The sequence below is a fragment of the Egretta garzetta genome, unplaced genomic scaffold (genome assembly GCF_000687185.1).
Source record: "Egretta garzetta isolate BGI_Z169 unplaced genomic scaffold, ASM68718v1 scaffold51, whole genome shotgun sequence".
Classification (NCBI taxonomy): domain Eukaryota; kingdom Metazoa; phylum Chordata; class Aves; order Pelecaniformes; family Ardeidae; genus Egretta; species Egretta garzetta.
Window position 1 is genome coordinate 333,766 of NW_009258549.1, and position 23,819 is coordinate 357,584.

General features: G+C 42.6%; 2 protein-coding genes across 3 annotated transcripts in view; one reads left to right on the forward strand and one right to left on the reverse strand.

The window, feature by feature from the left end:
• SYN3 (synapsin III) overlaps positions 1-23,819 on the reverse strand; it is a 186,641-nt gene that overhangs the window by 114,331 nt on the left and 48,491 nt on the right. The gene's annotated exons all lie outside the window — the stretch shown is intronic.
• TIMP3 (TIMP metallopeptidase inhibitor 3) lies at positions 1,033-19,379 on the forward strand. The gene is made up of 5 exons (XM_035903281.1): positions 1,033-1,147; positions 10,877-10,959; positions 17,281-17,392; positions 18,060-18,181; positions 18,817-19,379. The coding sequence occupies exons 1-5, from the start codon at positions 1,057-1,059 to the stop codon at positions 19,012-19,014; spliced, it is 606 nt and encodes a 201-aa protein (XP_035759174.1). The 5' UTR covers positions 1,033-1,056; the 3' UTR covers positions 19,015-19,379.

Sequence of the window (23,819 nt, forward strand, 5' to 3'; positions counted from 1 at the left end):
TTTTTTTTTTTTTTTTTTTTTTAACCTTACTCCCACAACAAATCAACATTGAGTTCTTCTGGCCTTCAATATCCCTTTGAAGGCCTAAAATGAAGGATGATGTCTTGGAACACAGTTATGACAGGGGACGACGTGGGATCTTGGGAAGTTCTTGACAGGTGGACAAATTGATCAGTGTGAGGTTTGCCCTCGTATTGTCCTGACCTCAACCTGTAGTCTGACAGGGAACTGTGGTACATGAGGCTGATTTAGGGCTCAGGGAGGTTTTCCACTTGCTTTAATGGACACTGAATCAGGATCTGAGTGCTACACCTAAATCTTTACAGGTGCTCAGACTCCAGTGTAAAATTCTTCATGTAGCTAAGGTTGGCTACATGGTATTAATGACTGTGGTTACATAATAGATGTTAATAAAATGGGCAATTACGAAATTCCTTAAGCATTATGGTAAACCAGAACTGTGTCATGGACATGTACAGTGTATGTGAACAGTCTGCAGAAGCTGTCAGCTTCTGAGCAATTTATAATGGCTCAAGAATGGTGGGCAAAGGTGCTGGCTTCTCACAGGAGAAACTGTTTGAACGTGGGTTCAATTCCAGGGTCAGGCAGGCCTAATACGAGGTCTTGTCAGGTCCAGTGCAAATAGGAACAGCAGAGCAGCACATACAGGCCTGACCTGGTTAAATATGTATACCTCTTTGGCGTGGACAGCTGCTTAGCCTATCAGTTTAATGCAAGTTTTCTAATGCAGGAAGGAATTTGCAGGCCCACCCAGTACCGTTGAAATCTATACATGTTCCCAAACGGTTCTTCCTCTCTAGCTCCTACGTGCAAAATTGAGTGTAAACCATGTGATCAGTGGAGTGCAGCCTCCTTGCAGAATGCTGGCACCCGTCCCAGCTGGGCGAGGTGCTGAAGCAAGGAGAGCCCTCTGAAGTAAGTTGCCGAAGCAGGGAGTGTCCAGGCCTGTGACTTCTGATACTCCCTGTTTTGAAAGGTTTACATGCGCTGTCAGAGCTGCCCTGTTTTTAATGCGCAGAAGAAAACTGCTTTCAGATGTTCTTTTTAGCAGGACTCTCCCTCTTCCTCCTCCTCCTGCTGTTGGACCACTTGGATGTGAGCTCCCAGTGCATTCATGTATTGCACGGTAGGTTAAGGAAGAGTAATAAATAGGCAGATTTGGGTCAAGAATTTTCTATTGCCTCCTTGAAAAATACAGTAATGAATTTATTACGCTTGTTAACTCTGGATATCCCACAGAGGAAATCTAGCACTAAGGAGCGAAGACATGCCAGTTCTATGTATCTGGCTTTGCAGATGTCTCACTATTACATGAAATGCAAAGTAGCATTACCAGGTTCAAGCCCCGGATGTTCACTGTATATATGGTTGAGTACTGGCTCAGAGCATCTTTCCCCCCTTCCTCTTGTGATGTATGTGAGCAGTCTCTTGGCTGCTTGGAGAAGATAGTGGGTTTGTCCTGAGAACCAGATATCAAGCTGCAACACAACAGCTTGCAGAAGGAATGACCATATCCCAGTGAGCAACTTATCTACAGCTTTGCAGGCTAAAGACTTTTCTTCCTCAGCAGAACTGAAACTTCCTGGGAAATTTGCAGTCAAAAAGAAAAAATGGAACAGAAGGGTGGTCTGCACTGGCTCTTCATCCTCAGATTCCCTGACTGTGTACCCATTTTGATGGACACGTAAAAACAATGTCATCTGAATACTTGCAGCAACAGACATGGCATTTGAGGACTGCATAGTACCCTTGCTTAGGATCAGCAGTACCTTATTCTTTAAGCAGTGACCTCAAGGGAGTAAAAGTCTGCCCCATGTGAACCAGAATGGGATTTCTGTGATTGTAGTAGGTTCTTTAAAATACCACTTGGTCCATTTTAGTCACTATAGTGCTTGTTCTTGTAGTTTATCATCATGATCTGTGGAAATGGAAGATCAGCCTCACTCGTGACTGTATCACTAAATCATAGGCAAAGGACATGTTTTGCCCTTGCAGAGGCTGCTCCCCTAACTGTACTTCTTTAGGCAATTCATCTCTCATCTTATGCTCCAGTTTGCTTTCTATGTTACTGCTCTCTTGAAGGGTTGGGAAACGATCAATGCCAGATGCACATTCCTTTCACGCAGTAAACGCTCCTGCAGCAGTAAGCCATGTGCACCAGCTCCTTGTTTCATTAAAATCGCATATGGTTTCCATTTGCCCCTAATTGGTCTCACTTCAGCTCTGCTATAGTCTCTGAGTGGAACACTTAGACCTGTGGCTCCTTTGAACAATTCCAAAGAGCTATGAGAAACCAGAGTCTTGTCTGTCTCAGTCTGTCTTCCCCTCGTCCTGCATGTACTGTGTCTAGAAGTAGTTGATCTGGAAGCAAGGACTGAGTTAAATCCTGTTGCACAAATCTTACGTAGACCAAAAGAAAATAGAAAAGGTGTTTTGAGCTGAGCATTGCTTGACCAGCTTTGAGTCATATGCTTGTTATTTTTATCCACTGTTGTAAGCTGGCTTTGGAAGTGCTTTTGTGTGTTGGTTTTGACAACCATCTTTCCAACACTGCTAACCTTGGCTGAAAGCAGTTCTTTCTTTGGCAGTTGTCAGTGGCACAAAATGAGGCAGAATGCACTCTGCTGAAAACACCCCTAGGAGAGAGGTGCAAGGTGCCTCTCTGCTGCTCTCTGTTCGTGAGGCACTCCCCCTCCCTCCACTTGCACCACTTTTCCTTCCTTTGCTCTGATACTTGCCTGCTGCCTTTTGCCTCTAGCCTGAAACCAGCTTTCAGTAGCTAGTTAAAAAATATTTAGGTGGAAAGTTAAAAAAAAGCCTGCCAGAAAGGAGACAGAGAAATGGCTAGTTGGCCGGAATGACATGGGTTTCTCTTTTTATTTTGCCAGAGGTTTCTCAAAGCTGTAGGCATGCTCATTATGTAGCCTGCAGTGTCTCTGCTTACATCGGTAGCAAACCTAGAATGTTTTGTTGACGCAAGCTGTGAGACCAACTTAGCAATGTGTGTAACTCTTGTGACTCAACTAGCTACACTCTGTGCCTGTTCTAGCTAATCTCTTGGGCCCACCTGGCTTCCCCGAGTTTAGTAGGTGTAATAGCTAGTAACAACAGACTTCTTTTTCTTTTTGTCTTCCTTTAGCTTCTCTGTTTATCACAGGGTATTTCCTGAAGCTAGTCTCTCCTTGGCACGAGTATCTACACAGGGATCTAAAAGATTCTACTTGTAAATGGATAAAAATGCATTTTAGATCCCTCCTTTCTTCCTCCTCCTTTCTGTCTTTCCTCCATCCTCCAAACAGACTGTGTATGATGGGAAAACAAGGGAGCTAACATCAGGAGTTAGATGCAGGGGCAGAGCCAGGCACCTGAAGAGTCTTCAACCAAATTGCATATAGGAACCTGAACGAAACATCTAGAAGAGAATTTGCAGTTTCTTATCTAACAGAGACCTCTTCTTTCTCTCCAATTCCAATGTATTTCAAAGGGAGCTTGGGCTTCCATAGGGTGAGGTATGCCATATGGGGAGGAAGAAAAATGCTTGCTACTGCTGCCATCGGAAAAATTGTATCCAGTGAGTAAGCTACAGGTGAAATGCCAAGCACAAACCAAGTTGTGCTTGTTTCATGTAACCTTGTGTCTTTTATTTGTGGTCTTGTTGGGAGGATTAACTCTCTCCCAAGTAAAACCCTTCTAGAGCAGTTTATACTTTTTGATGTGATGGGAGTTCTGATGCAATCGTAGTCTCGTATGAAAGAGTCGTATCACTCCTTATTTTGCGGTGCTGGAAATCAAGCAGTACAGTGTGTTGTGCGAACAGACTCTCAGTGGCAATGAAATCTGCAGGGATGGGAAACCGGGTTAATATTTAGAAACTGCAATTGTGATCAGTTGTTTTAGATGGAGCTTGCGCCTGGGTGAAGCCATTTAATTGCCTTCCACTTTTTTGGGTGGCCTTCAAACATCCTTGCTATGCCACAGACAGGGAAAGTTTTTTGGATCTGTAAGACAAAGGTCAAAAGTAAATGTCATGGTTCTGGTTAGAAAATGGGAAGGAAAGTTATCTGGGTATCTTGCTTTCCTGTTTTTATTTAGACTTTTATTATTAGTCAGAATGTTCCAACACGCTTGCTGAAGTAAGCACAAGTCCTTTCACATGTGATATTTATGTGGCAACTGTCTGAGTGGTAGAGGTGATTGGTGTCAAGAAGGTGGTGCTCTTTCTCAGTCAGTGTTCCTCAGAGTGCTCTGAAAAGGCAAGAGGTCAAGATTTGGACTGCCAGTAATGCGAGCGAGTTTGTTGATGAGGGGTATGACAGGAAGGCAGCCAGCAGCGAACCTCTTCACTACCTTTTCTTGCTTTCTTGATGAGGTTCTCTGGTAATGTTGTGTAGCAGCACAGCTGGATTTGGCTTCTTCCAAGACAAAGCAAAAGATGTTTGCTTTGCTCTTGTGGCTTTGGCTGGAGGTCATGATGGAACGAGGCAAGAGAAAGCTCCTCTACTGTATTTTTTCATCCTTCTCATGCTTTGCAAGAAGCCTTCAAATTCAAAACTCTAATTTGTAAGAGTTCTATTTTGGTTGTGTAGGAGGAAGTGACTTTCAGTACAGACAGATCATCAAACAGACTGGAGACTTATATCTGGGTTTTTTCCCTCTTCATGATTCCCCTGCTGTCATCAGCACTTCCCTCTCTGTTCTACTTTGCCGTGGAAGTGGAGGAATGGGTGAGAGGCTGCTTTCTTGTCCCCCCTTCCAAAGCAGGCCCCACACGCTTCTCATACGAGCCTACAGCCACCAGGTGATTTAATGGAGCTTCCCAGGAGGCTGCATATAGCTGGGCCAGACTTCCAGTCCAAACGACACAATCCGCTTGTAGTTATGGTCCTCTGTTATTAGGGAGGCCAAGAGTGTTGGTGATAATTACTAACAGATCAGCCAGGGGGATGGGAAAAGGAATGCAGCTCATGAGGGAGGGTGAGCAAGACAGACAACAGCAATTCCATCTTTTTAGCAGCACCATCAGCACCAACACTAGAAAAATCTCTGTGTAAAAGTATCTTGCCTTGACCTGGTTAGAAGACACTTCCATAAATGCCAGAATAAACCAAGACCTCAGTAGTGTGCTAGGCATGCTCAGGAGTCTTAAACACACCACCTGCCTTTGCCCTGCTTCATGTGAGCCCTCCATCATGTACCAGCACAGTAATGAGTTTTTCTGAGGCAGGCTGAATGAAAGAGCTGCTAGTAATGTTGGTAGAAAGTTCTCAGTAAATTGCTCTTGGAAGTGAGCCCTTGCATAGTCTTTGAATGAACAAAATGGCAACCATCCTCCTTGGCATGTCCTGTGTCTGGTGTTAAGGCAGCATTTCTGAGTGCACCGTTCTGTTGGAGGTTGTTTTTGCTCTCCAGTTCCTGGTGAGGTCAGTGGCCTCAGGATAGAGGGAGCCTTTCTTCAGCCTTCTGGTCATGTTGGTGATCCCCATATATTTTATTTTGCCACTATTTGGATGTCAGAGAATGGACTGAGAGAATAACATGTCCCCTGTGCCTCCATTAGTAAACAGTATGAATCCTCCACATCCTTCACTTCCTTAAATGCAGTGACCATGCATCTCAGCCAAACCTCTCACTTAAACATACTCATATTGCACACCAAAAAAATAAATCCTTGAAACAATAATGAGAAGTGTAGCATTTGTTACTCTCCTGAGCTGTTCATGATAATTGCTCACAAGGGAAAAGGGTTTGGAACAAATCCTGGTTTCTAAAGGGTGTGTGCCTCCACTTAAAGTACTGTTTATGGATGACAACCAGCCCACTTGCATGAAAGCATCTGGTTCTTGTGGTGCAGTTGGGCATGCAAGTGGGATTGGTGGTGTTAGGTTGTGCATGTACCACTGCCCTCTCGTTAACACAAGGTGAGCTTTGTGACAGTGTCACCATCTAGTGGCTGGCCCCCATAAAGGACACAGGTTTGATCGAACTAGGACAGTGGATGCCTTTGCTTTTCAGTTGGGAAAAAGAGCTACTACTCATGTAGTAGCTAGTGTGCGCCTGGATGAAATGACTTGGTAATTACAAGTCTTTTCACCATGTTGTTTCCTCAGCTTGGCAAATGCTTGTCTTAATCTCACATGTCCACTTCCCTCATATCGGTCATTGTCTGCTTGTCTACTCCTTGCCTTGTGAAAAGAATGCCCTCTGCTATTTCAGCTGTAAAGCTAGTGTCCTCTTCTGCTTCCTATCTTACCTTCAGGCCTATTCTTCCTATGAATGCTTGAGAAAATGGCCACAGAGTAAAGCATAAAGTTAAGGAGTACTTGAGTTAGATATGTGTGCATTTGGGCAAATAAAAGTGCGTATAGGGCCTTTTTCTCCTATGCCCATTCTGGTTTGTTTGCCTTTTATAAGACCTCATCCGGTGACATTTGGAAAAAGATGCAAGTAATTTCTGTGTGTATTTGTGTGTATACATGCACATGCAGACAGTTTGTACCACGCTAGAGATGCCAGTGAAATACAAACCATTAGCTGCTTGCATTAGACTAGTCCTATGGCAAATCTGAGCCATGTCTGTTTTCCTAAGCACTAAGCTAGTTTACATAAAAAAAAAAAGGCAAGGGAAAATAGATAAATACGTTAATAATTTGTGATACATTGTTAGATGTATTTTCTTGAATCCTCAAACACGGCAGGGTTTTATTTTCTTAATAATATTACTTTAGAATATCAACTAAATATCCAGTTTTCTTTCTTTCTGCTCTCTCCCATTTTTAATCATGTCAAATGTTGAGAAGCTGTGCATATGTTTTCTCCTCTTTGAATCATGATATGGCTGCCATGCTTATCTTACCAAGATTTATATCCTCATCTAATTTAACTTTTCATAAATAATTACAAATCACTCATGAGACCTTGTCAACTGCTCTAGTCCCACAAAGTGACCCAACCTGAAACCCCAAAGTACTGAGAAACATTCATCTTGGAGTATTTTCATAGGCAGTACTTCAAAGGAATCGTGTTTTAAAAATATGCAGCTATTTTGGTGACCACTTGTGTGGGATAAAGTTTCCCATCAGTAATAGCAGGACTGTAATACAGCTTCAGGGAGAAGGAAGGAGTTCAGGGGAGCAGTCACAGCCTCATTCTGCTCAAGCAGCAGGAGTCCCCAGAAGTAAACAGTTGACTTCTTTAATGTAACATGGACTGAATTTGCAGCAGAAATACTGTAAATTTCTGATGCTTTTCAGAGGGTGAAAAATTCCTCTGGAAAGTACACATGGCCCCTGCTCAGTTAGGAACAATTTCTTTATCTTCTGACTAGGTGTGAGGAGTGGTCCAGCTGTATAACTGGTGAGCGGTGGCTTGAAGGAGCAAAGACAGGAACCGGGAAACATGTGGCTGCAGATCAGCAGCTTGGAGCTCTGTTCCAGGCAGGTTTACAAGTGGCTGTCACGCATGGAGGCTTAGGGTGATGAAGCTGCACATGCAAGAGCAAACTCTTGAGCAGTCCTGTCCATCCAGCATTTCTCTCCAGTTACCCAGATGCATCTAATCCTCAGCGGGTGGGAATTTAGGCTCACAAAATACAGTGGGTTGACTTAAGTTGGAGTATCTTCTGCTCCCTGGCTAACAGCTTGACTTTTTCTTTAGTATGGTAAAAATGAAGCAGGGTGGGTTCTTTGTTCATTCCTAGCTTTTTGGTAAAGGAAGGAACTTACCTAGAAAAGTTACTATTTGGGTGATAAAGGCAAACCTCTCTGAGATACAGAGGGCTTTGACCATTTTACAGAAGGCTTGAAGTGATGGCCCACACTAAGGTTTTTACTAGGTGAATTTGCTAGGACAGTGGTTGTTCTCTAAATTCACTGGGGAACAATAATATGAAAATACAGATTGTTCCACCTGCCTTGCAAGGGTAGCATTAGTTGAAATTTGGATGCTGTTAGATGCACGTTTTGAATCTTTGGTCCTGTGGTGAAGCTGTTGATTAGTCCATAAATCAGAGTCGTGCTAGCATAGATGCACGTTTTGAATCTTTGGTCCTATGGTGAAGCTGTTGATTAGTCCATAAATCAGAGTTGGCTTTTCTCTGAAGTGGCTGTGCTACTCTAACTAGAAGTTAAAGGGCTGCCAAGCTAGCAGTGAAGTACATGGAGAAAATGGGGTTTTAGATATTTTGTCAGCAACTGGGAATGTGCCTGTCGTCTTTTATGCTAACTGTGTTCTGGTTTGGAAAAACTAGCGTTTTGCAATACTGCCTTTTAGTATATTTTTTATCATTGTCAGTAAGATACAGAATTTCATTGTGGGTTTCAGATGTGTTGGGCAAACACCAGGTTTTTCAGTTTCAGTGTATCAGATATGCAACAGGTGAAGTTAAGACTTTTGACTCTTTGCTATAGTGAAGTGCCCTAGAATTCACAAAGCCGTAAAGAAATCATGTTCTTTCTCATTGACCCTTAGGCAGGCTGGTTTTTATAGCTTCCCTGATGGTGATGGTGGTTGGGGGCAACAAATGGAAGAACTTAGTTCTTTAAAGATATTTGCAGTCCTCAAGGACATGCTTCGGTATAGCTACTACATTTTGAAGAAGGGAGTAAGTCAAAGTCCAAACAACTTGTTAAATAGAAGAATCAATAAAATTGTACTGGCTTTTACTGCCATTGGATAAGAGAAGTTTGAAAAAAAAATTAAGAATGAAGTTTTACACTCAGTGAATGAAGGTTTTGTTGGTCCTTTGAATCAAAGCCAGCAGGACTGTCTTACCTAGTTTAAATTTTATTTGACAAGTCTGGCTGAAGCACAGGATATAAATCAGAGCAGAGTGAGTTTGTCTTAATTTCACACCATCCTCATGGAACAAGTTCCAGGAACTGGTGTGTATAACCAGACCTGTCTCTTCCTTTAAATCTGTTCTTCAGATTATTTAGAAAGCTGGGACAAATGTTTTACCTCATTAATTTGGTCTAGGTAGTGAACAAAAACTTAGCCTCCTCTTTTTCCCCTTTCTTCCAGTGGGCTTCTACAGCTGCTTGAAACCTAAATGAGCTAAGAAGCAACAAGGTGCTTGTTTAATGTCCTATATACCAGCAAAATGGATCCCTGAACTTTGTTGCTGCTTTTAGTTAGTGCTGTAATGCAAATAATAACTCACTGGGTTTTCCTGCTTGCAAAGGAGTACCTCCACCTCTTTGTCTCCCTTCCATGCCTTCCTGCTTTTTAATGAATTGTTTTCTGTGTTGCATTAATATGATACATTCAACAAAACACAGATAAAACACTGTGAAAGACTGCTGTGAAAGCAGTACCTCTGTCCTGTGCAGGGAGTTACGATCAGGGCCTTCATCAGTTTACAGGGAACAATCCATGTGGTCCGTTTTCATCGCTGGATTTCAGTAGTCTGGAACCATTGGGGCATATACTCAGCAGAGGTGCATTGTTTGCAATGGTGTACTGATACAAGCTATATGCAAAAGTATCTGATCAATCTCCTTTTCCACAAAAAAGGGGTGTCTGGGGGATTATATAAAACTACTACATTGTCAGTCATGTTATGAATATGTTGCACGCTGGATTATTCTACTGGAATAATTTTCATAGCCCTTGTAATGCAAATCTCGATCAATAAGATTTAGGTAAGATTTGAATGGTTATTTTGTAGTTTTGATGTTTCTCTTGATTGATGGAATTTTGAGTTCCTTGTTTAATTTTTTTTTGTCCTGTTGTTTTTTTGAGTGGCATTTGGGGTACAGGGTTTTCTAACAATGATCCTTATTCTTCCCAGGATTTGTCTTCTCCAATCTCATTTTCTGCAGCCCTTGTAAAAATTAAGCTACTTCTGGTGCTTGTATGATGTGATACAATTGTTCTAGGGGAGCAGACTTTAGCTGAATAATGCCTGCCCTGTCACTAAGCTTTGCTTCTCTGCTGAGATGAGCAGGTGAATGCAGAACTTTTCCAAAAGAGGATCAATGGAACAGTAGGGGTTCTTTGTGGAATACCCCAAAAATAGATGAGCAGGAGCACTGATTGTAAACTACCCACTAGACCCATCTGAGGGAACTCAAAAACCTTATCTATGATGGCTTGAGCTCAGCTGGCATTGCTGTGGTGCATACGTGGTATGATGGAGGTATGTGTGTCAGGCTAGATGCTACGTGCATACACCCTGCCCCTCAGTATCCATGAAGAAATGAAGTGCAGTGTACGTAAGGTCTGATGGGACAGCTTTAGTTTGTCTTCCAGGTGGCTTCTGGCTGGCCCGGAAGCTTTCACTGTGGGCTTGATGGTTGTTTTTGCATGGTAGCTATTTGTTTAAGGGAGCCATTTGTTGGGAGTTTTGTGGTATCTGAAAGGTGGCAGTTGTAGTGAAGTCCCCAGATACGGGATATTCGAGTGCACTGTACTGTATTGTTTTGGTTATTGGGAAACAGAAGGTGCACTGGGCACCCAAAGAACAATTTAAAAGTAGTATCTTGTTGAACGTCATTCCACATGTTGAAAGTTAAGACATTAAATTCATCCCAGTGGCTTGGTGCAAAGGTTTTAACCTGGCTTGGTCCCAGCTATAGTCTGCTTTGCAGATTTCAGTGAGATTTCAACATAAATAATGCTTTTTCTTATTCTTCACACAGAACTGGATTTCCTCTAAATAAATGCTTTCTTTGGCATCCCATTTTGCATGCTTTCATTGTGTGTGAGATTTAGAATAAAATGAGAGGAAGGTTGGCCTGGAGTTTTGTTTTATTTTACAGAATAATTTATCTAAGTGGCTTTTTTGAAGTGGAGGGTCTAGCCTAAATGTTGTGTAAAGTTGTTTATAATTTGTTGTGTTTTTCTTCTCTTACGACAGTGATCCGAGCTAAAGTTGTGGGGAAGAAGCTCATGAAAGATGGACCATTTGGAACGATGAGATACACAGTCAAGCAGATGAAGGTACGTTTGCAGATGTTTCACATAGGCTTGTAGATAGGATAATGATTCTAATTAACATGCAATAATGAACAGAGTTTGCATACTTAAAATAACAGCACCTCAACTTTTCATAATGGTCAGCTGGAATGGAAAGTAACCAGCAAGTGATAGAAATTTGCCTGGAGAGGGGAAAGGAGGCAGAAGAGGTCATTCCTGACATATAATGCTGAATACCTGAATTCTTCCTTTATTTTAAAAATTTCTGGTAGTAAAAGATGCCAGATGGGCTTCTCTGGGTACTGGAGTCCTGTTTGTGTTCCAAATACACAGTGTTAGACTGTGGAAATGCAAGCTTTTCCATGCAGCACTTTCATTAAATTCAAGATGTGTTGATGGCAGGGGGTCTGCCAGCCTTGGGAGAGTGATCCTTCATCTCTTCTTCCCTTGGGTTCTTTGTGACCATTAGTTAGAACAATGACATTTTTTTCCATGTGCAGAACAACTGAAACTCGTTTAGTGAAGTCTTTATATAAAGCTAAACCAAACACTGTAGCTTTCAAATATGATCAGCTCAGAAGAGCTATGAACTATTGACTCCGCAGTGAAAAGAGGTAGATCTCCTACACCAGTTGCTTGGTTTCTCTAGTTCGTCTCTTCAGAGCTCTAATTCTTTGGTGCACAAACCACACTCAACCTGCTGCTTTGGACCAAGTTTTTTTTCTAAAACTGATCCCTTGTTATGTAATGCTAAGAATCAGCCCTAGATTGTTTTTCTTGGCTGTGCCATTCCAGTCATAAGACTGGTTTATGTCTTTAAAAAAAAAAGAAAAGGGAATGGAAAAGCTTGGCAGAGACTTAAAAAATCTGAAACATATTAGACAAAGTAAAGGTTCAGAAAAAAACCAGTCACTTGCCTGCCTTGTAACAGTAGCTCTCTTTATAAGGCAGTTTATAGCTAAGCACGAAAGCTGGGAGGAGGAGATGCAAAGCCTGTTTCATAAGCTGTCGCAAAACCACACACGTAGCCAAATCTGGTCCTGGCATGGCTCTTCCACTAGAGTGGAATGCTTGCACTTTGAGTAAGAGGGCGTGAGGTTGGGTTTACTAATTTCCTTAATCTTAAAAATTTCTTTTTAAGATTCAAAAGGAAAAATATATATCTGTTAATTAACTTGTATTTGTAAAAAAGGCTGTATTGGCAATAGTGAGATGATGCTGCTATTCCTTTTTTTTTTTGATGGTTGTCCCTAGCCTCATCAGACTTGCAGCACTGTGCAGTTCTTTTTCAGCTTTGTCACTCTCCAGCTCAGCCAGGGTACCCCACTTCACAAAACTACTCAATGTCCACATGCTGCAGTGGCTTCATCAACTCTTTTTTTTTTTTTTCTGATTTTGTCCACGTCTGTCCAGGACCCCTACTTTTTTTCCAACTCAGTTCCAAGAGTTGAGTACTTCCTTTCTAACCTAGGACGATGAACAGAGTCCAGTGGTGATCTAGAATAACAGTAGTCCTCAGAATGAATTATTACCCTTTACCAACCATAACATTAGCTTCTCTCCTAACTAACAATACAACCTGCCCCATTGTCAGCCAGTGAGCTGCAGTGTCAGAGATCTCTGGAACAGCATTCAGTGTTCCTCCTCTGACCTGGGAGTTTGCAGTAGTGTCCCTGCTATGAATAGAAAAGACTTCTATGTGTCTGCTGACATGGGGAGGAACATAAGCCCAGGCAAGGTGAGCATGCTGAGTGGAGCAGCAGCCACTCTACCATCATGATTAACACCATCATGTAAATCTTTAAATAAGATGCCTGAGCCTGTCCTGGCTGTTTTAGTTGTTCTGCAGCACAGGGCCAGGGTGTTTACAGCAAATACTGCAGTAATCTGCAATTTCCCCATGCTGAGACCACAAGAGTATGATTGCCTTTTTGCAGGAGCAGTTCCACAGTGTTTTGTTAGGAAGCTACGTGTCCAACAAAAGCAAGAGTGATTTTAAAGGGGAGATCATGTGTTGGTCAAACTGCCTCTATGCCTGCTACATAGATGGTGGGCTGGTGACATGTTGCATTGCACATTTAACTGTGACCTTTGGCAGGAAGGAACCTGAAGCAGTCAAAGTGCTCAGTAGAACTGGAATGTCTGGAGGACATAGTTCTTGATAAACAAACAAACCAAGTGTCTTCTTTGAAACCCTGCTGTCTTTCTGCTGAGCTTAGAGACTACAGTATAAAGAGGGATTCAGCTCCATGCAGTGAGGGAGCTCAGAGTGACGCAGCAAATATCTCCCTTGCTCGCCCCAATAAAAAAAAACTCTGAAGATAAAACTAACATGTCAGTGTTTTTTGGCCACCTATAAACCCATCTGCACCTGCAGATGAAAAATAAACAAGCCATTTAGTCTATCAGTGTGTACTGAATTGCCTGTGAAAAGCATTGAGAGCCTTAAAAGGCAACAAACAATCTTTGTATTTCTTTCATGGGTTCCTTGGAGTTTGCTGTGGCTGATTCTTGCTGTTGCTAACACTCCTGAACTCATTGCTGAATTTCACAACTAAACCAGCGTGGGGCCTGGACTGGAGCACAAGGTCAGCCCACAGGCACAGAACAGTGCCAGGCTTTCTAGGGCTCAGGTTTGTTGTCTGAAAAGGCCTTGTGCTTTTTCAAGCACCCTCTGCCTTCCCCCACTGCTTACTCAAATGATTGAAGAGTATTTCAAGATCCTGTGTCAGAAATCCACACAGGACTGATCTAACCCTTGCATGTTCTGTGATGCTGTAGTGCATTCTGAGAATGCCCCAAACCTATTTCAGGAAACTGCAAATGAAACAAGGAGATAAGATATTTCTGCTCCGTGTATACAAACAGTCCTGGTTGACCATGGCAGCAGTCTGCACAGGCTGCCAGAAGGAAGGAGGCTTTCCTTGGTTTGTTGCTAATCTGTAAAAGGAGTCTAAGGGGTGAAACCTGATAGTCCCAAGAGGAAAGAAGTGGGGTGAGATTAATTTAGTTTAATTTTAGACGGACTAAAATGAGGTGTTGAGTCTTTCCTGCCCTCTTGATTGTCAATGGAGAGAGACAGGAACCACCAAAGTGTAATTCAGCCCACTGGTCGTAGACATCTGTTTTAGGATGGGCTGAGTTGTCCTGGAGGTGCCCATTCTTGGTGTTTGCCTAGAGATGATGCCTAATTCATATGAAGTGCCGAAATTTTAGGTAGCTGAAGGTTAGGCAAGATGACTCCAAGCCTTGATATCTAGTGCGACCTCACGTGGCAGGGATAGAGGGAGGAACGTTGTGTTACAGGGTGAAGTTAATCATGCAGTGGGAACCACCACAGGATTTTGCACATGCATTTCTGAGGCAGTATGGGGGCTGCTAAGGGGAATGCTGACACAGCTGGAAATAGAGCAGCACTAGCAGGCACCACCATGTGACGCTTGCTAATACTTTGTTCCCTGTCATTATGCTTCCGAAAATACACATTTGTGGCGACAGGAGGACTCCGAGGGTAGCAGTTAGGAGAGAGGCTAGCTTTATGGTTGGTTTTCTTCTGACTGGTCTAATAGCGCTTCCAGGATAAATAATGCTTAAGGTATTGTTTTATTTGTTTTGAAAGAGGGCATCTATAGAAGATTCCCCCTTGCCAAATTTTCTTTTTCCTCCCCTAAGAACCAAGGTCATGGTGAATTTTCTTTAGTCATCAGAGGATGAGGCAGGCCCTGTCTGCCCCCATTGCTGGGTCAATTAGCGTGACAGTTGCTAGCATTGATGAGGGTCACTGAGGGGTGAGATGAAGTGCTTTCTGAGCTTCCTTCAGCAACCCTGATAGTGCTGTTCTTGATGGTAATATGAACAAGAAATTGGGTCCAGGAGTCAAAAAACAAACCCCAGTTCAGCATTACTAGTTACTTCATAGGCAGTCATGTTGAGCTTGATGGTGCAGAAGATACGAGGAGTGACAAATATAAAGGGTCCTGTATGAAGGATCTGAGCACCTTCTCAGAGGAATGATTAGTCTGGCTTGTAGCCCTTTCTGCAAGGGGGAAGATGGGCTCGAAGTGTGCCGATGCACATGGGGACTTTATAGCAGAGGTATTTAATTAGCCCAACGCTACTTGGAGCGTAGCACTGACTGACAGATCACTTGTACTGCACATGCACAGCATACAGCTCTCTGCGGGGTAGATAATGCACTGCCTGGAGAGACTGGGCAGCCCCAGCTGTTATCTTAGCTAGTCTTATCTGCTTAGATACTGTTATCATAGCTTCCTGGTGTGACGCCCACTAGCATGGGGTCTGAACACATGATTTTTATTCTGTGTGCCTTTCCTCACAGTACCCTTCTGAAGCAAGGCAGAGCTGTTCTCCAGAGGAGGACCAAAAGTGTATTGAGGGCTAAATAACTCATCCAAGGACAAACAGGATGCTTGTGCCAGAAGCTAGATCTCCCAACTATCTTGAGCACAAGTGGAAAATCTGAGTAGATCATCCCATACCGAGAAAATTGAAGGGATAAAGTAGAGATTAGGCAAGGTTCAGTTCTTCCATATTCATTGAAAGACTTTGCTCACTTATGGACACAATGGTGTATTCCAAACATGATCTGTGAGCTTTTGTTGATACAGTGTGATTAATTTAAAAAAATGCTTTCCTTGCATATTTGCTGGGTGTGGAAGGAAGGCTGGAAAATGCAAACCCTTTAGCGTGTCTTTTACTGTACACAGCAGTGCTCTTACTGAGTTATGATACTTTTATTGTACTGATTGGGGTAATATAAGGAGAAAGAAAACCTGGCAGACATTCCATGGATGCCCAGAAGATAGTTTGACCTCTTAGCGTACCAGAATTACTGGTAGTTTTGGGGGTTTTGTATGCAATACCTGGGCCTAGTATAAAATCCGTTAAATCAACAGACATCCTTTCACTGACTTCGCAGAGGTATGAATCAGGCCCCTAGCACTAGAGAGAATAGCACAGATTAATTCTGTAGAAGAAGGTTTGTTGTTTTTAAAGGAGCGGGGGGGATAGCGAAAGGTGAACAAATGGGGACGCATACCCTGGGATAATAGGGGACTTCAAGAAATAAAACAGAGCATGGAGGAGAATGCCACCACTCAGATGACACAGCAGCAAGGATCTATATCTTTGGGATTTTTTAGGGTATTTTTTTCCTCTTTTGCCTCAGTTTAATATTTACAGTTAAACTGAGCGTCAATGTGCTCTCTATCAATAAAGCTGACAGAGAAAAGGATAGGCTGGGAAATGCTTTGAAACTGTGATTCTCTCTGACTCCTATTGCTTTCCTTTAAACACTGGCCATTCATACAGTCGGTGGGGGAGAAAGAGGGACTGAATACTTTGAAAAGATAACCAAATTTTAAAGATTAAATTTGGAGGACAATCATCCTCAATGTTTCAGAATTAGGATATGTTTTATTGGGTCCAACGTACAAATGCAATGGTTGTTTCGTTGCTATGCACAGACTTCATTATGCTACTAACAGGCGTGCATGAGTTTCCCTAAATTGCAGTGGTAAGGTCAGGTCAGACAGGGACACATGCTAGTTTCTGACTGAATCCAACTGCCAGTATATCTGTGGGTTCGTATTTCAATTAAACTGAACTGTATGTTGGCTTCCACTTAAGAAAGATTATGAAAAAGAAGAAGGAGCATAGAGGAATTATGTGTACATGATATTTTCTTTATGGTGCTCATCAGTACCAGGCTAATTTAGGAGATGGGGTAGAATTCTATTTCTGCATTCATTTAGTTAGAGAAACATTAAATCCTTGCTGAGGTCAGCAGGAGTTGCGTATGCTAGGCGTTTGAGAAGGAGGTGGCTGGCTTGATGACTTAGATCAAGCGCCAAAGGTTTGAAACTCTTACAGCAGCAACACTGGAAAATAAGGTCATTGTTTAAAAGAAAAATCCCCTAGTTCAGAAGAAAATGTTTAAATCACATGAAGGAGAAAGACTGAAACTTGAAGTAATTTAATTTCTCCCTAATTATGAGCTATATAAAGAAAAAAAATTGTTCAGGATGTTGGCAGAGCTTCCAATGTTGGCGCTTTGCTCACTCACTGCCACTGGAACTAACGAGAGTGGGGAAAAGTGGTCCCTGTGCTGAATTGCAATGGCTCGTTAACAGGTGGGTATTCTCTACCAGCAGCTCTGATGGGGAGACTTGCATCAGAGTCCAGCTGGTGCCATTAGTCCTTCACCCTTGTAAAGACTAGAAGTTCACTGTTTGCCACCACAGTCTAGGAACATAGATGGTAAAGAATCTAAGTGAAAAGTCGTCATCTTAAGATGACTTAAAGGATTTTTATTTGTTTCTCTAGATGTACAGGGGCTTCCAGATAATGCCACACGTTCAGTACATCTACACAGAAGCGTCTGAGAGTCTTTGTGGAGTCAAGCTGGAGGTCAACAAGTACCAATATCTGATTACAGGTAAAGGACAGTGTATTTCGTAATCAAAACCTCTTCTGTTCCATACATACACCTGCTAAGGACATGGGCAGCTGTGTGGACAGCTGTGTGGACAGTTAAGATGGCCAACAGTATTTTGGTGTTCAGTATTTAATGCTGGGGGTCATTTCACTCTCTAGATTTTCCTCTCTTTCTTAAAGCATCCCTGTTTTGACAAATATGCTGTATGACAGTCCATAGCTGTCAATTCATACCTGAGCTCGCATGTCTGTCACAGGGAACTGGTTGCTACTCAGCTGTGCCACAAGTAAAAGATCCCTTTCAGAATGAGCTGAAGAAATGTAGGCTGCTGAGTGGGGGGGTGCAAGGAGATAGAGATGTGGCAGTTGCCAGGTCTTGTTTCTAGTGATGGTGTCAATTCGCTTCGTTTTGCTCTGCTGTTGAGAGGAGCTTGACAGCATTACTCACCTGCGTGTTGTTGCTGGTGCTTATAGCTGGCACAACACTCTGAACTTACAGAAGTGCTCTAATCTTGCTGGCCAGAGATTCCCGAACCAGTTAATAAAAAGAAAGCAGTTGCTGAGCAGTGACTGAAGCCAAACATATTGAGAGCATTAGCAATCTCAGGAAACGAGAAAAGTGCTTGAGCTGAGAAGTGCTAACTTGTGACCATGTCTCTGTTTTCAAGGCCGCGTGTATGAAGGGAAGGTGTACACTGGCCTTTGCAATTGGTATGAGAAATGGGACCGGCTGACTCTGTCCCAGCGTAAAGGACTGAATCATCGTTATCATCTGGGCTGTGGATGCAAGGTATGTGTGCCTCTAATTAGGTGGCATTAAGACATTCAAATCCTAGATTTCTGTTTCCCTTGGCTGGTAATACCAATGATGCTGGGGAACAGCCAGGAGGAGAAATGGAGGACAATAATTTTTACAGGGAAAAAGTAGAGCTCAGCTTTAGTATTGAGACCAGAGAAGAGACAATCAAATAAAGATACAGAGTCTATACCCTTTTAATGCCCTGTTGGAGTTAATTGGGGTTGGGGAAGACTTTCAGAATCCACACAGAATCATCTGCAGGTGAATGAAATCAGGTACCAGAGGCTTGGAAAGATATGTCCAGCTTTTTTCCTGTGTAAAGATTTTGAGTGCTTAAAACCTCACAGCCTGGTGCTAGCACTAAGATTTTTGCTTATGGGCCCAGGCCTGCAAAAAACATAGACACAAGCTCAACTTTTCTGCACCTGCAAAGCCTATTTGACTCTGGAATTACCTGTGTAGGTGAAGCTAAACATATGCTTTCGTGCTTACTTAACTGAGGCTGAGTTTTGGGTTAGTAAGCAAGGCTTGACGGAGTGGAATTTTGAATCCCTTGTCTCTGGTAAAAAGGTATATTATATAATGTTTTTCCATGTAGCTTACCTGATTGCTCTTTACAATTGCAGATTAGGCCCTGCTACTATTTGCCCTGCTTTGCCACCTCCAAGAATGAGTGTATTTGGATGGACATGCTCTCCAACTTTGGCCACTCAGGATACCAAGCGAAGCACTATGCCTGCATCCAGAGGGCGGAAGGTTACTGCAGCTGGTATAGAGGATGGGCGCCTCCAGACAAAACAATAATCAATGCCACAGATCCCTGAGCACGCTATCCCTTCCTTATCTCCCCTCTCCCTTACTTGTGGCTGATCTTCCTTTGGACACTAACTCTTTACCAGATCATGATGATGACAATGAAATTAGTGCCTGTTTTCATGCAAATTTTAGCACTTCGAACACTTAAAAAAGAAAAGGAAAAAAAAAGGAAAGAAAAGAAAAAAAGTCTGTGCTACCTTACTGAAATTGTAATCACCTTTTCCATTTTTTGATACCACTTATTTTGATCAGATGACATTTGGGAGCTTACTTTTGCACACCAGAGGGAAAAATGGGAGGGAAAAAAAAAAGAAAAAAAAAAGGAAAAAAGATGGAGCTCTTGCTCTCTTACACGTATCATTAGCTGTAGCAATACAATCTCTGTTTTTTTAGGAGAACAAAAAACTAAAAACTATGCCAATTAGGCACTGTATTCTTCTATGCGCTGGCTTCTCGTCACCCCTCCTCTTGCACTAAGTGCTGAACATACGTAGACAAATCTATTTGAAGGAAAACAGGTTTCATTAATGAGATTGGCAAATGAAACAAACTGAAAAGAAACCCAGCCTAAACTCTGGAAAAAATTACGTCCAAAAGAAATCCTCCTCTTCGGGAGAGATTGGCAATGTGATTGACTCCACCAGTGGGAGTATTCACCTGGTGTGTCTGACCACATCATCTGGTAAAAGCATTGTTGACTGATTGTCCTAGCTAATTCAGTCACAGTGTGAATGCAACAGCATATTTGAGGTTCTGGCTTTCCCCAGAACAAAACAGAGAGTATTTTGTGTTTTTGTTGTTGTTTAAAAAACAAAAGCCCCATCCCCTATGTTCAGGGAGGTAAATCCACCTACAGCAGAGCAGATGAAGTGCTGTGCCATCCTGTTTTGAGCAGCATTGGCCCCTGAAATTTTTGCAGCTTAGCTTCACCAGCAAAACAGCTTGTGAACACCTTAAACCAAACAGATGCAAAAATACCAACTGTAAATCAATCACATGGAAGAGGGAAAGGGGAGACTTGCTAGAGCTCTTACTATAAAAAAAAAAAAAATCTATTGCCAAAATAGTGTTTTTCTGAACTAAGATGTATATACACATAATGACATAAGCTATTTTTGACAGGACGTGGGGTTTTTCTTGGTGTTATAAACAAAAGAATGGTTTGATTGTGTTTTAAAGACAGAAATATTGACATTCCGAGTCAGTGAGTTGTTTTTAAGATATTGAAGCTCCAGTGTGTCTGCAGTAGCGGCTACAGTCATTGTTTCCTCTGTACCTCCTTGCACCACGATTCCTCCCCTGCAGCTACACTAGCTGCACTTGTTTATATAGTGATAGGAAGTGGGGGGGCGGGGTGGGGGTGGGGGCTAGGCAAGGAAGAGTGGTCTCCTAGTAAGCACTGGCTGGGATCATAAAATTTCAGCTGCCCAGAGGATTCCTTCTGTGTCAAGTGCTGTGTTTCCCTCTAGGCACTGTTAAGCATAGCTCTGTGCATGTGCTCATACCGTATCCTGCAGTGATGTGGGAGGAGGAGCCTTACTGTCTTGTGCTTTGCTGTCGACTGGAGAAGTTTTTTCGTTCTATTGTTTTTTATTAAGAAAACTATAATATAATTTTTCTTATCAAATAAAAGTATTTTAAGTTTTAATGATGGTGAAGAAGGGGTGCTGACAAAATGGGTGACTGAGTTTTGGATGGGGAGGGCTTGGGCAGGGAAAAGATTACGCTTAACTTCATTTTTGTATTATTATGATTATTTATCTTAAGTTTCCATATATCTTCAGTTCATTCCACTTAGAAAGCAGAGCTGCCACCAGCAGGAAAAAGTGTTGCAGTGATTCCCGCCTGGGGCAATACAGCATTTTACAGTCAGTGACCTCAACTACTAGAGGGTTGTTTGGGGCCTCTTTGCCAAATGGAAAGGAAAAGGTGTCTGAGATGGGCCCTGATACGTTTTTACGTTCCTTGCATGCTCCCAGAGCTCTGCCAGATGTACATCCCCTGAAACACCCCATAGATGAATTGTTGCAGCAAAAAGCACGTAGCTTCATGTTTAGCGTGAGCTGTAAGAGGTGCCCAGGTCTGCTGTGGATTTTTTTTTTCAGCTGCTCTGAGTGGCAACGCAGCATGAATCACACTGAAAGTCTGTTGGGCTTTCCTGTGATTCAGGCTTGGAACACTTTTCAGCAGTCCTCTTCCCTGTGACTACTCCTAAATTATGGGTTGGAGATGAGAGGGAGAGTAGGGTGCTTCACAGCACCCATCATAGCATCAGGTGGTGGGTCAGAATGTTGCCCCTTTTGGCAGAGTACGGGGTTGGGCTTTGGGCACAGTGGAGCAATCTCTGTTTGAGCTGTGCATGGCTGACAAAATCTCTGAGGGTCACTGAGGGCAGAGTGGAGCCGGCCTCGCCACCCTCACTGTTTGCATCGTATGGCATTGGCATCGCTGGAGATGGCCCTCCTCATGCTCCAGGCAACTTCGCAAAGCTGACGTCTCTTGGAGCTGCAGCCACTTTTCACGGCTTTGGAAGGCAAAATGAAAATGCCCCTCGATGCAGTGAAGTGTTGATTTGAATTTCCATTAAACTGCAGCTCTGCATCTTTTACCTGTCACTGATTCATGTAGCTAGCTGAGACATCACAGTATTGCACTCAAATTATTGTGAAAATATTTGCATTCTAATGCTATGAGGACTTGTGTCCCTAAGTAGGATATAATGTAGCTATGTGCTTTGTAAACAACAAAACAGCAGATGCATTACCAGAAAATGAAGCGTATTCCCATTTTATATTGCAGATGGTAAAATATTTTTCTGAGATGCAGACAGCTAGACCGGCAGGGGTGGGGGTTTGGTAGCAAATCTTTCCCCTTGCTGTGTAAAGAAACAGTTGTTAAGGCTTTTAAAAATGTGGAGCCAAAAGGAGGGGGAAGAATCCAGTAAAAATACATTTCTTTTGGGAGGCTTCTTAATTTTATTTCTGTGCATGCTATCAGGAACGTGTATTTCTTGGGCTAAGCTTTAGCTTGTGCTTGCTTTAAGAACCTGACTGAAGGCTCCCTTGAAGCTGGAGGGAGCCATTAAATGGATTGAACAGGCTCTAAATCAGACTCAAAGACTTCTTCCTCTCTATCTGCTCTCCTTTCTTCTGTCCTGCAAACTCATTTCTGCCTGCCAAGGGACAAAACTCTCTCCCTCTTTACGGCAGGCCATGCAATATGTAGGAACACCATGGAGATGTGAGGAGGCAGGTGTGAAGTTCGCCCCAAAATGTTAGGCTATGGAGCATACAGTGGCTTGCAGCAGCACAAATACCTTCCTGCCACCTCTGACGTGCTCCTCACTTCACCCCATAACTGAAGGTCAGAGGAGCTGTCAGTGGCACAGCTCATGTGAGCACAGACTTTGGACGTGTACAGGATGAGGGCTTCTCCCCTTAGACCCTATGTTTTAGATATACCAACATTATTAAATGTACTTTAATTAAAAGTACTTTTAAAAATGCCTAGCTCATTTCTAGACCATTGCTGATCGCTTTCTTATTTATAGATATTTTTCCTTATTTGCTTTGAGAGTGTTTTCCCCTTTAGAATTAAAAAAAAATACGAAAAATATATTGAAAGTTTGGGAAAGATTGGATTTGATTTTCCTTGGAGAGGATAGAGAGCAGGTGGAGATCTGTGTGTGGAGTACCTTGAATAAAGTCCTCTTGTGGGAGGCGTCCCCCTCTCCTATATGGGACAAAACTGCCATTTTAGATCTAAATTTCCCATGTTTTGAAGAGTTTGTGTAGGACTGTTCTAAAACCTAAACATATCACCGTATCCCCTTCATACTTGGCCGGAGCAAAATGCTACCTCAGGGTGATGGGAAACATGCTGTTGTGTTTTTTAAAGCAAAGACTGTTTGAAGCAAAAGCCTCCATGGGAACGAGTTTCCATTCTTTCAGATGCCTCTGAAAGTCCATCTCACTTGTCATGTATTTTACACCGCAGAAGGGCAGAACAGAACTTAGGGAACTGCAAACATTTTTTGTCTTTTTTTGGAATGAGTGTCTTTGGGGGCTACCAGTCTTAAGAAAACCTTAAAAATCCACTAAACATTTGCTGCTGCTTTGCCTGCACTGGCTTCTCATTCTCTCTGACGCTGTCCTTCCTTCACAGAGCCACTCCGCTGTTCCTGATAGTCATGGAAACTTGGGGAGGGAACCGAACCCGTGTGAAAAATCTTGTCCAGAAGGAATGTATTTGTTGCTAAATTTTCTAGCACTGTTTACAGTTTTCCTCCATGTTATTTATAAATTTTATATTCAGTGAATGTATATTGTCTTTTAAGGTAATGTTGCATAATGTTCACTTTTTATAGTGTCCTTTTATTCTAAACAGTAAAGTGGTTTTATTTCTATCACAGACATTCTGTCTCTGCTTCACTTGTATTAGTTTCTGTCCGTTCAAATGTACACAAATGGATTTGCAAGTGGATATATTCATTTCCTTCCCTTTCTTGATACTGTTTTAGTGGCCCCAAAGCAGATATTCCACCTCTGGTGAGTCGTGCTCTTTGGCAAAGATCCCTCCAGGATTCCCTCCCTCTTTTTAAGAGGCTGATCTCTCTAAGAATTGTTACTGGGGTCGTAAGCCCAGGAGAGGCAAAAAACCCCTTTTGAAACTAATGTATCCCTCTTGTTCACTGGCCATAGGGGGTCACTACAGAGCAAGGTGACAGCATGATGGCTGCCACCTTGCACCAGGAGGGCCTTTGAAGAACAGTTGCCAGATTGCTTTCATTTCCAGTAAACTAATGGGGAGGGGG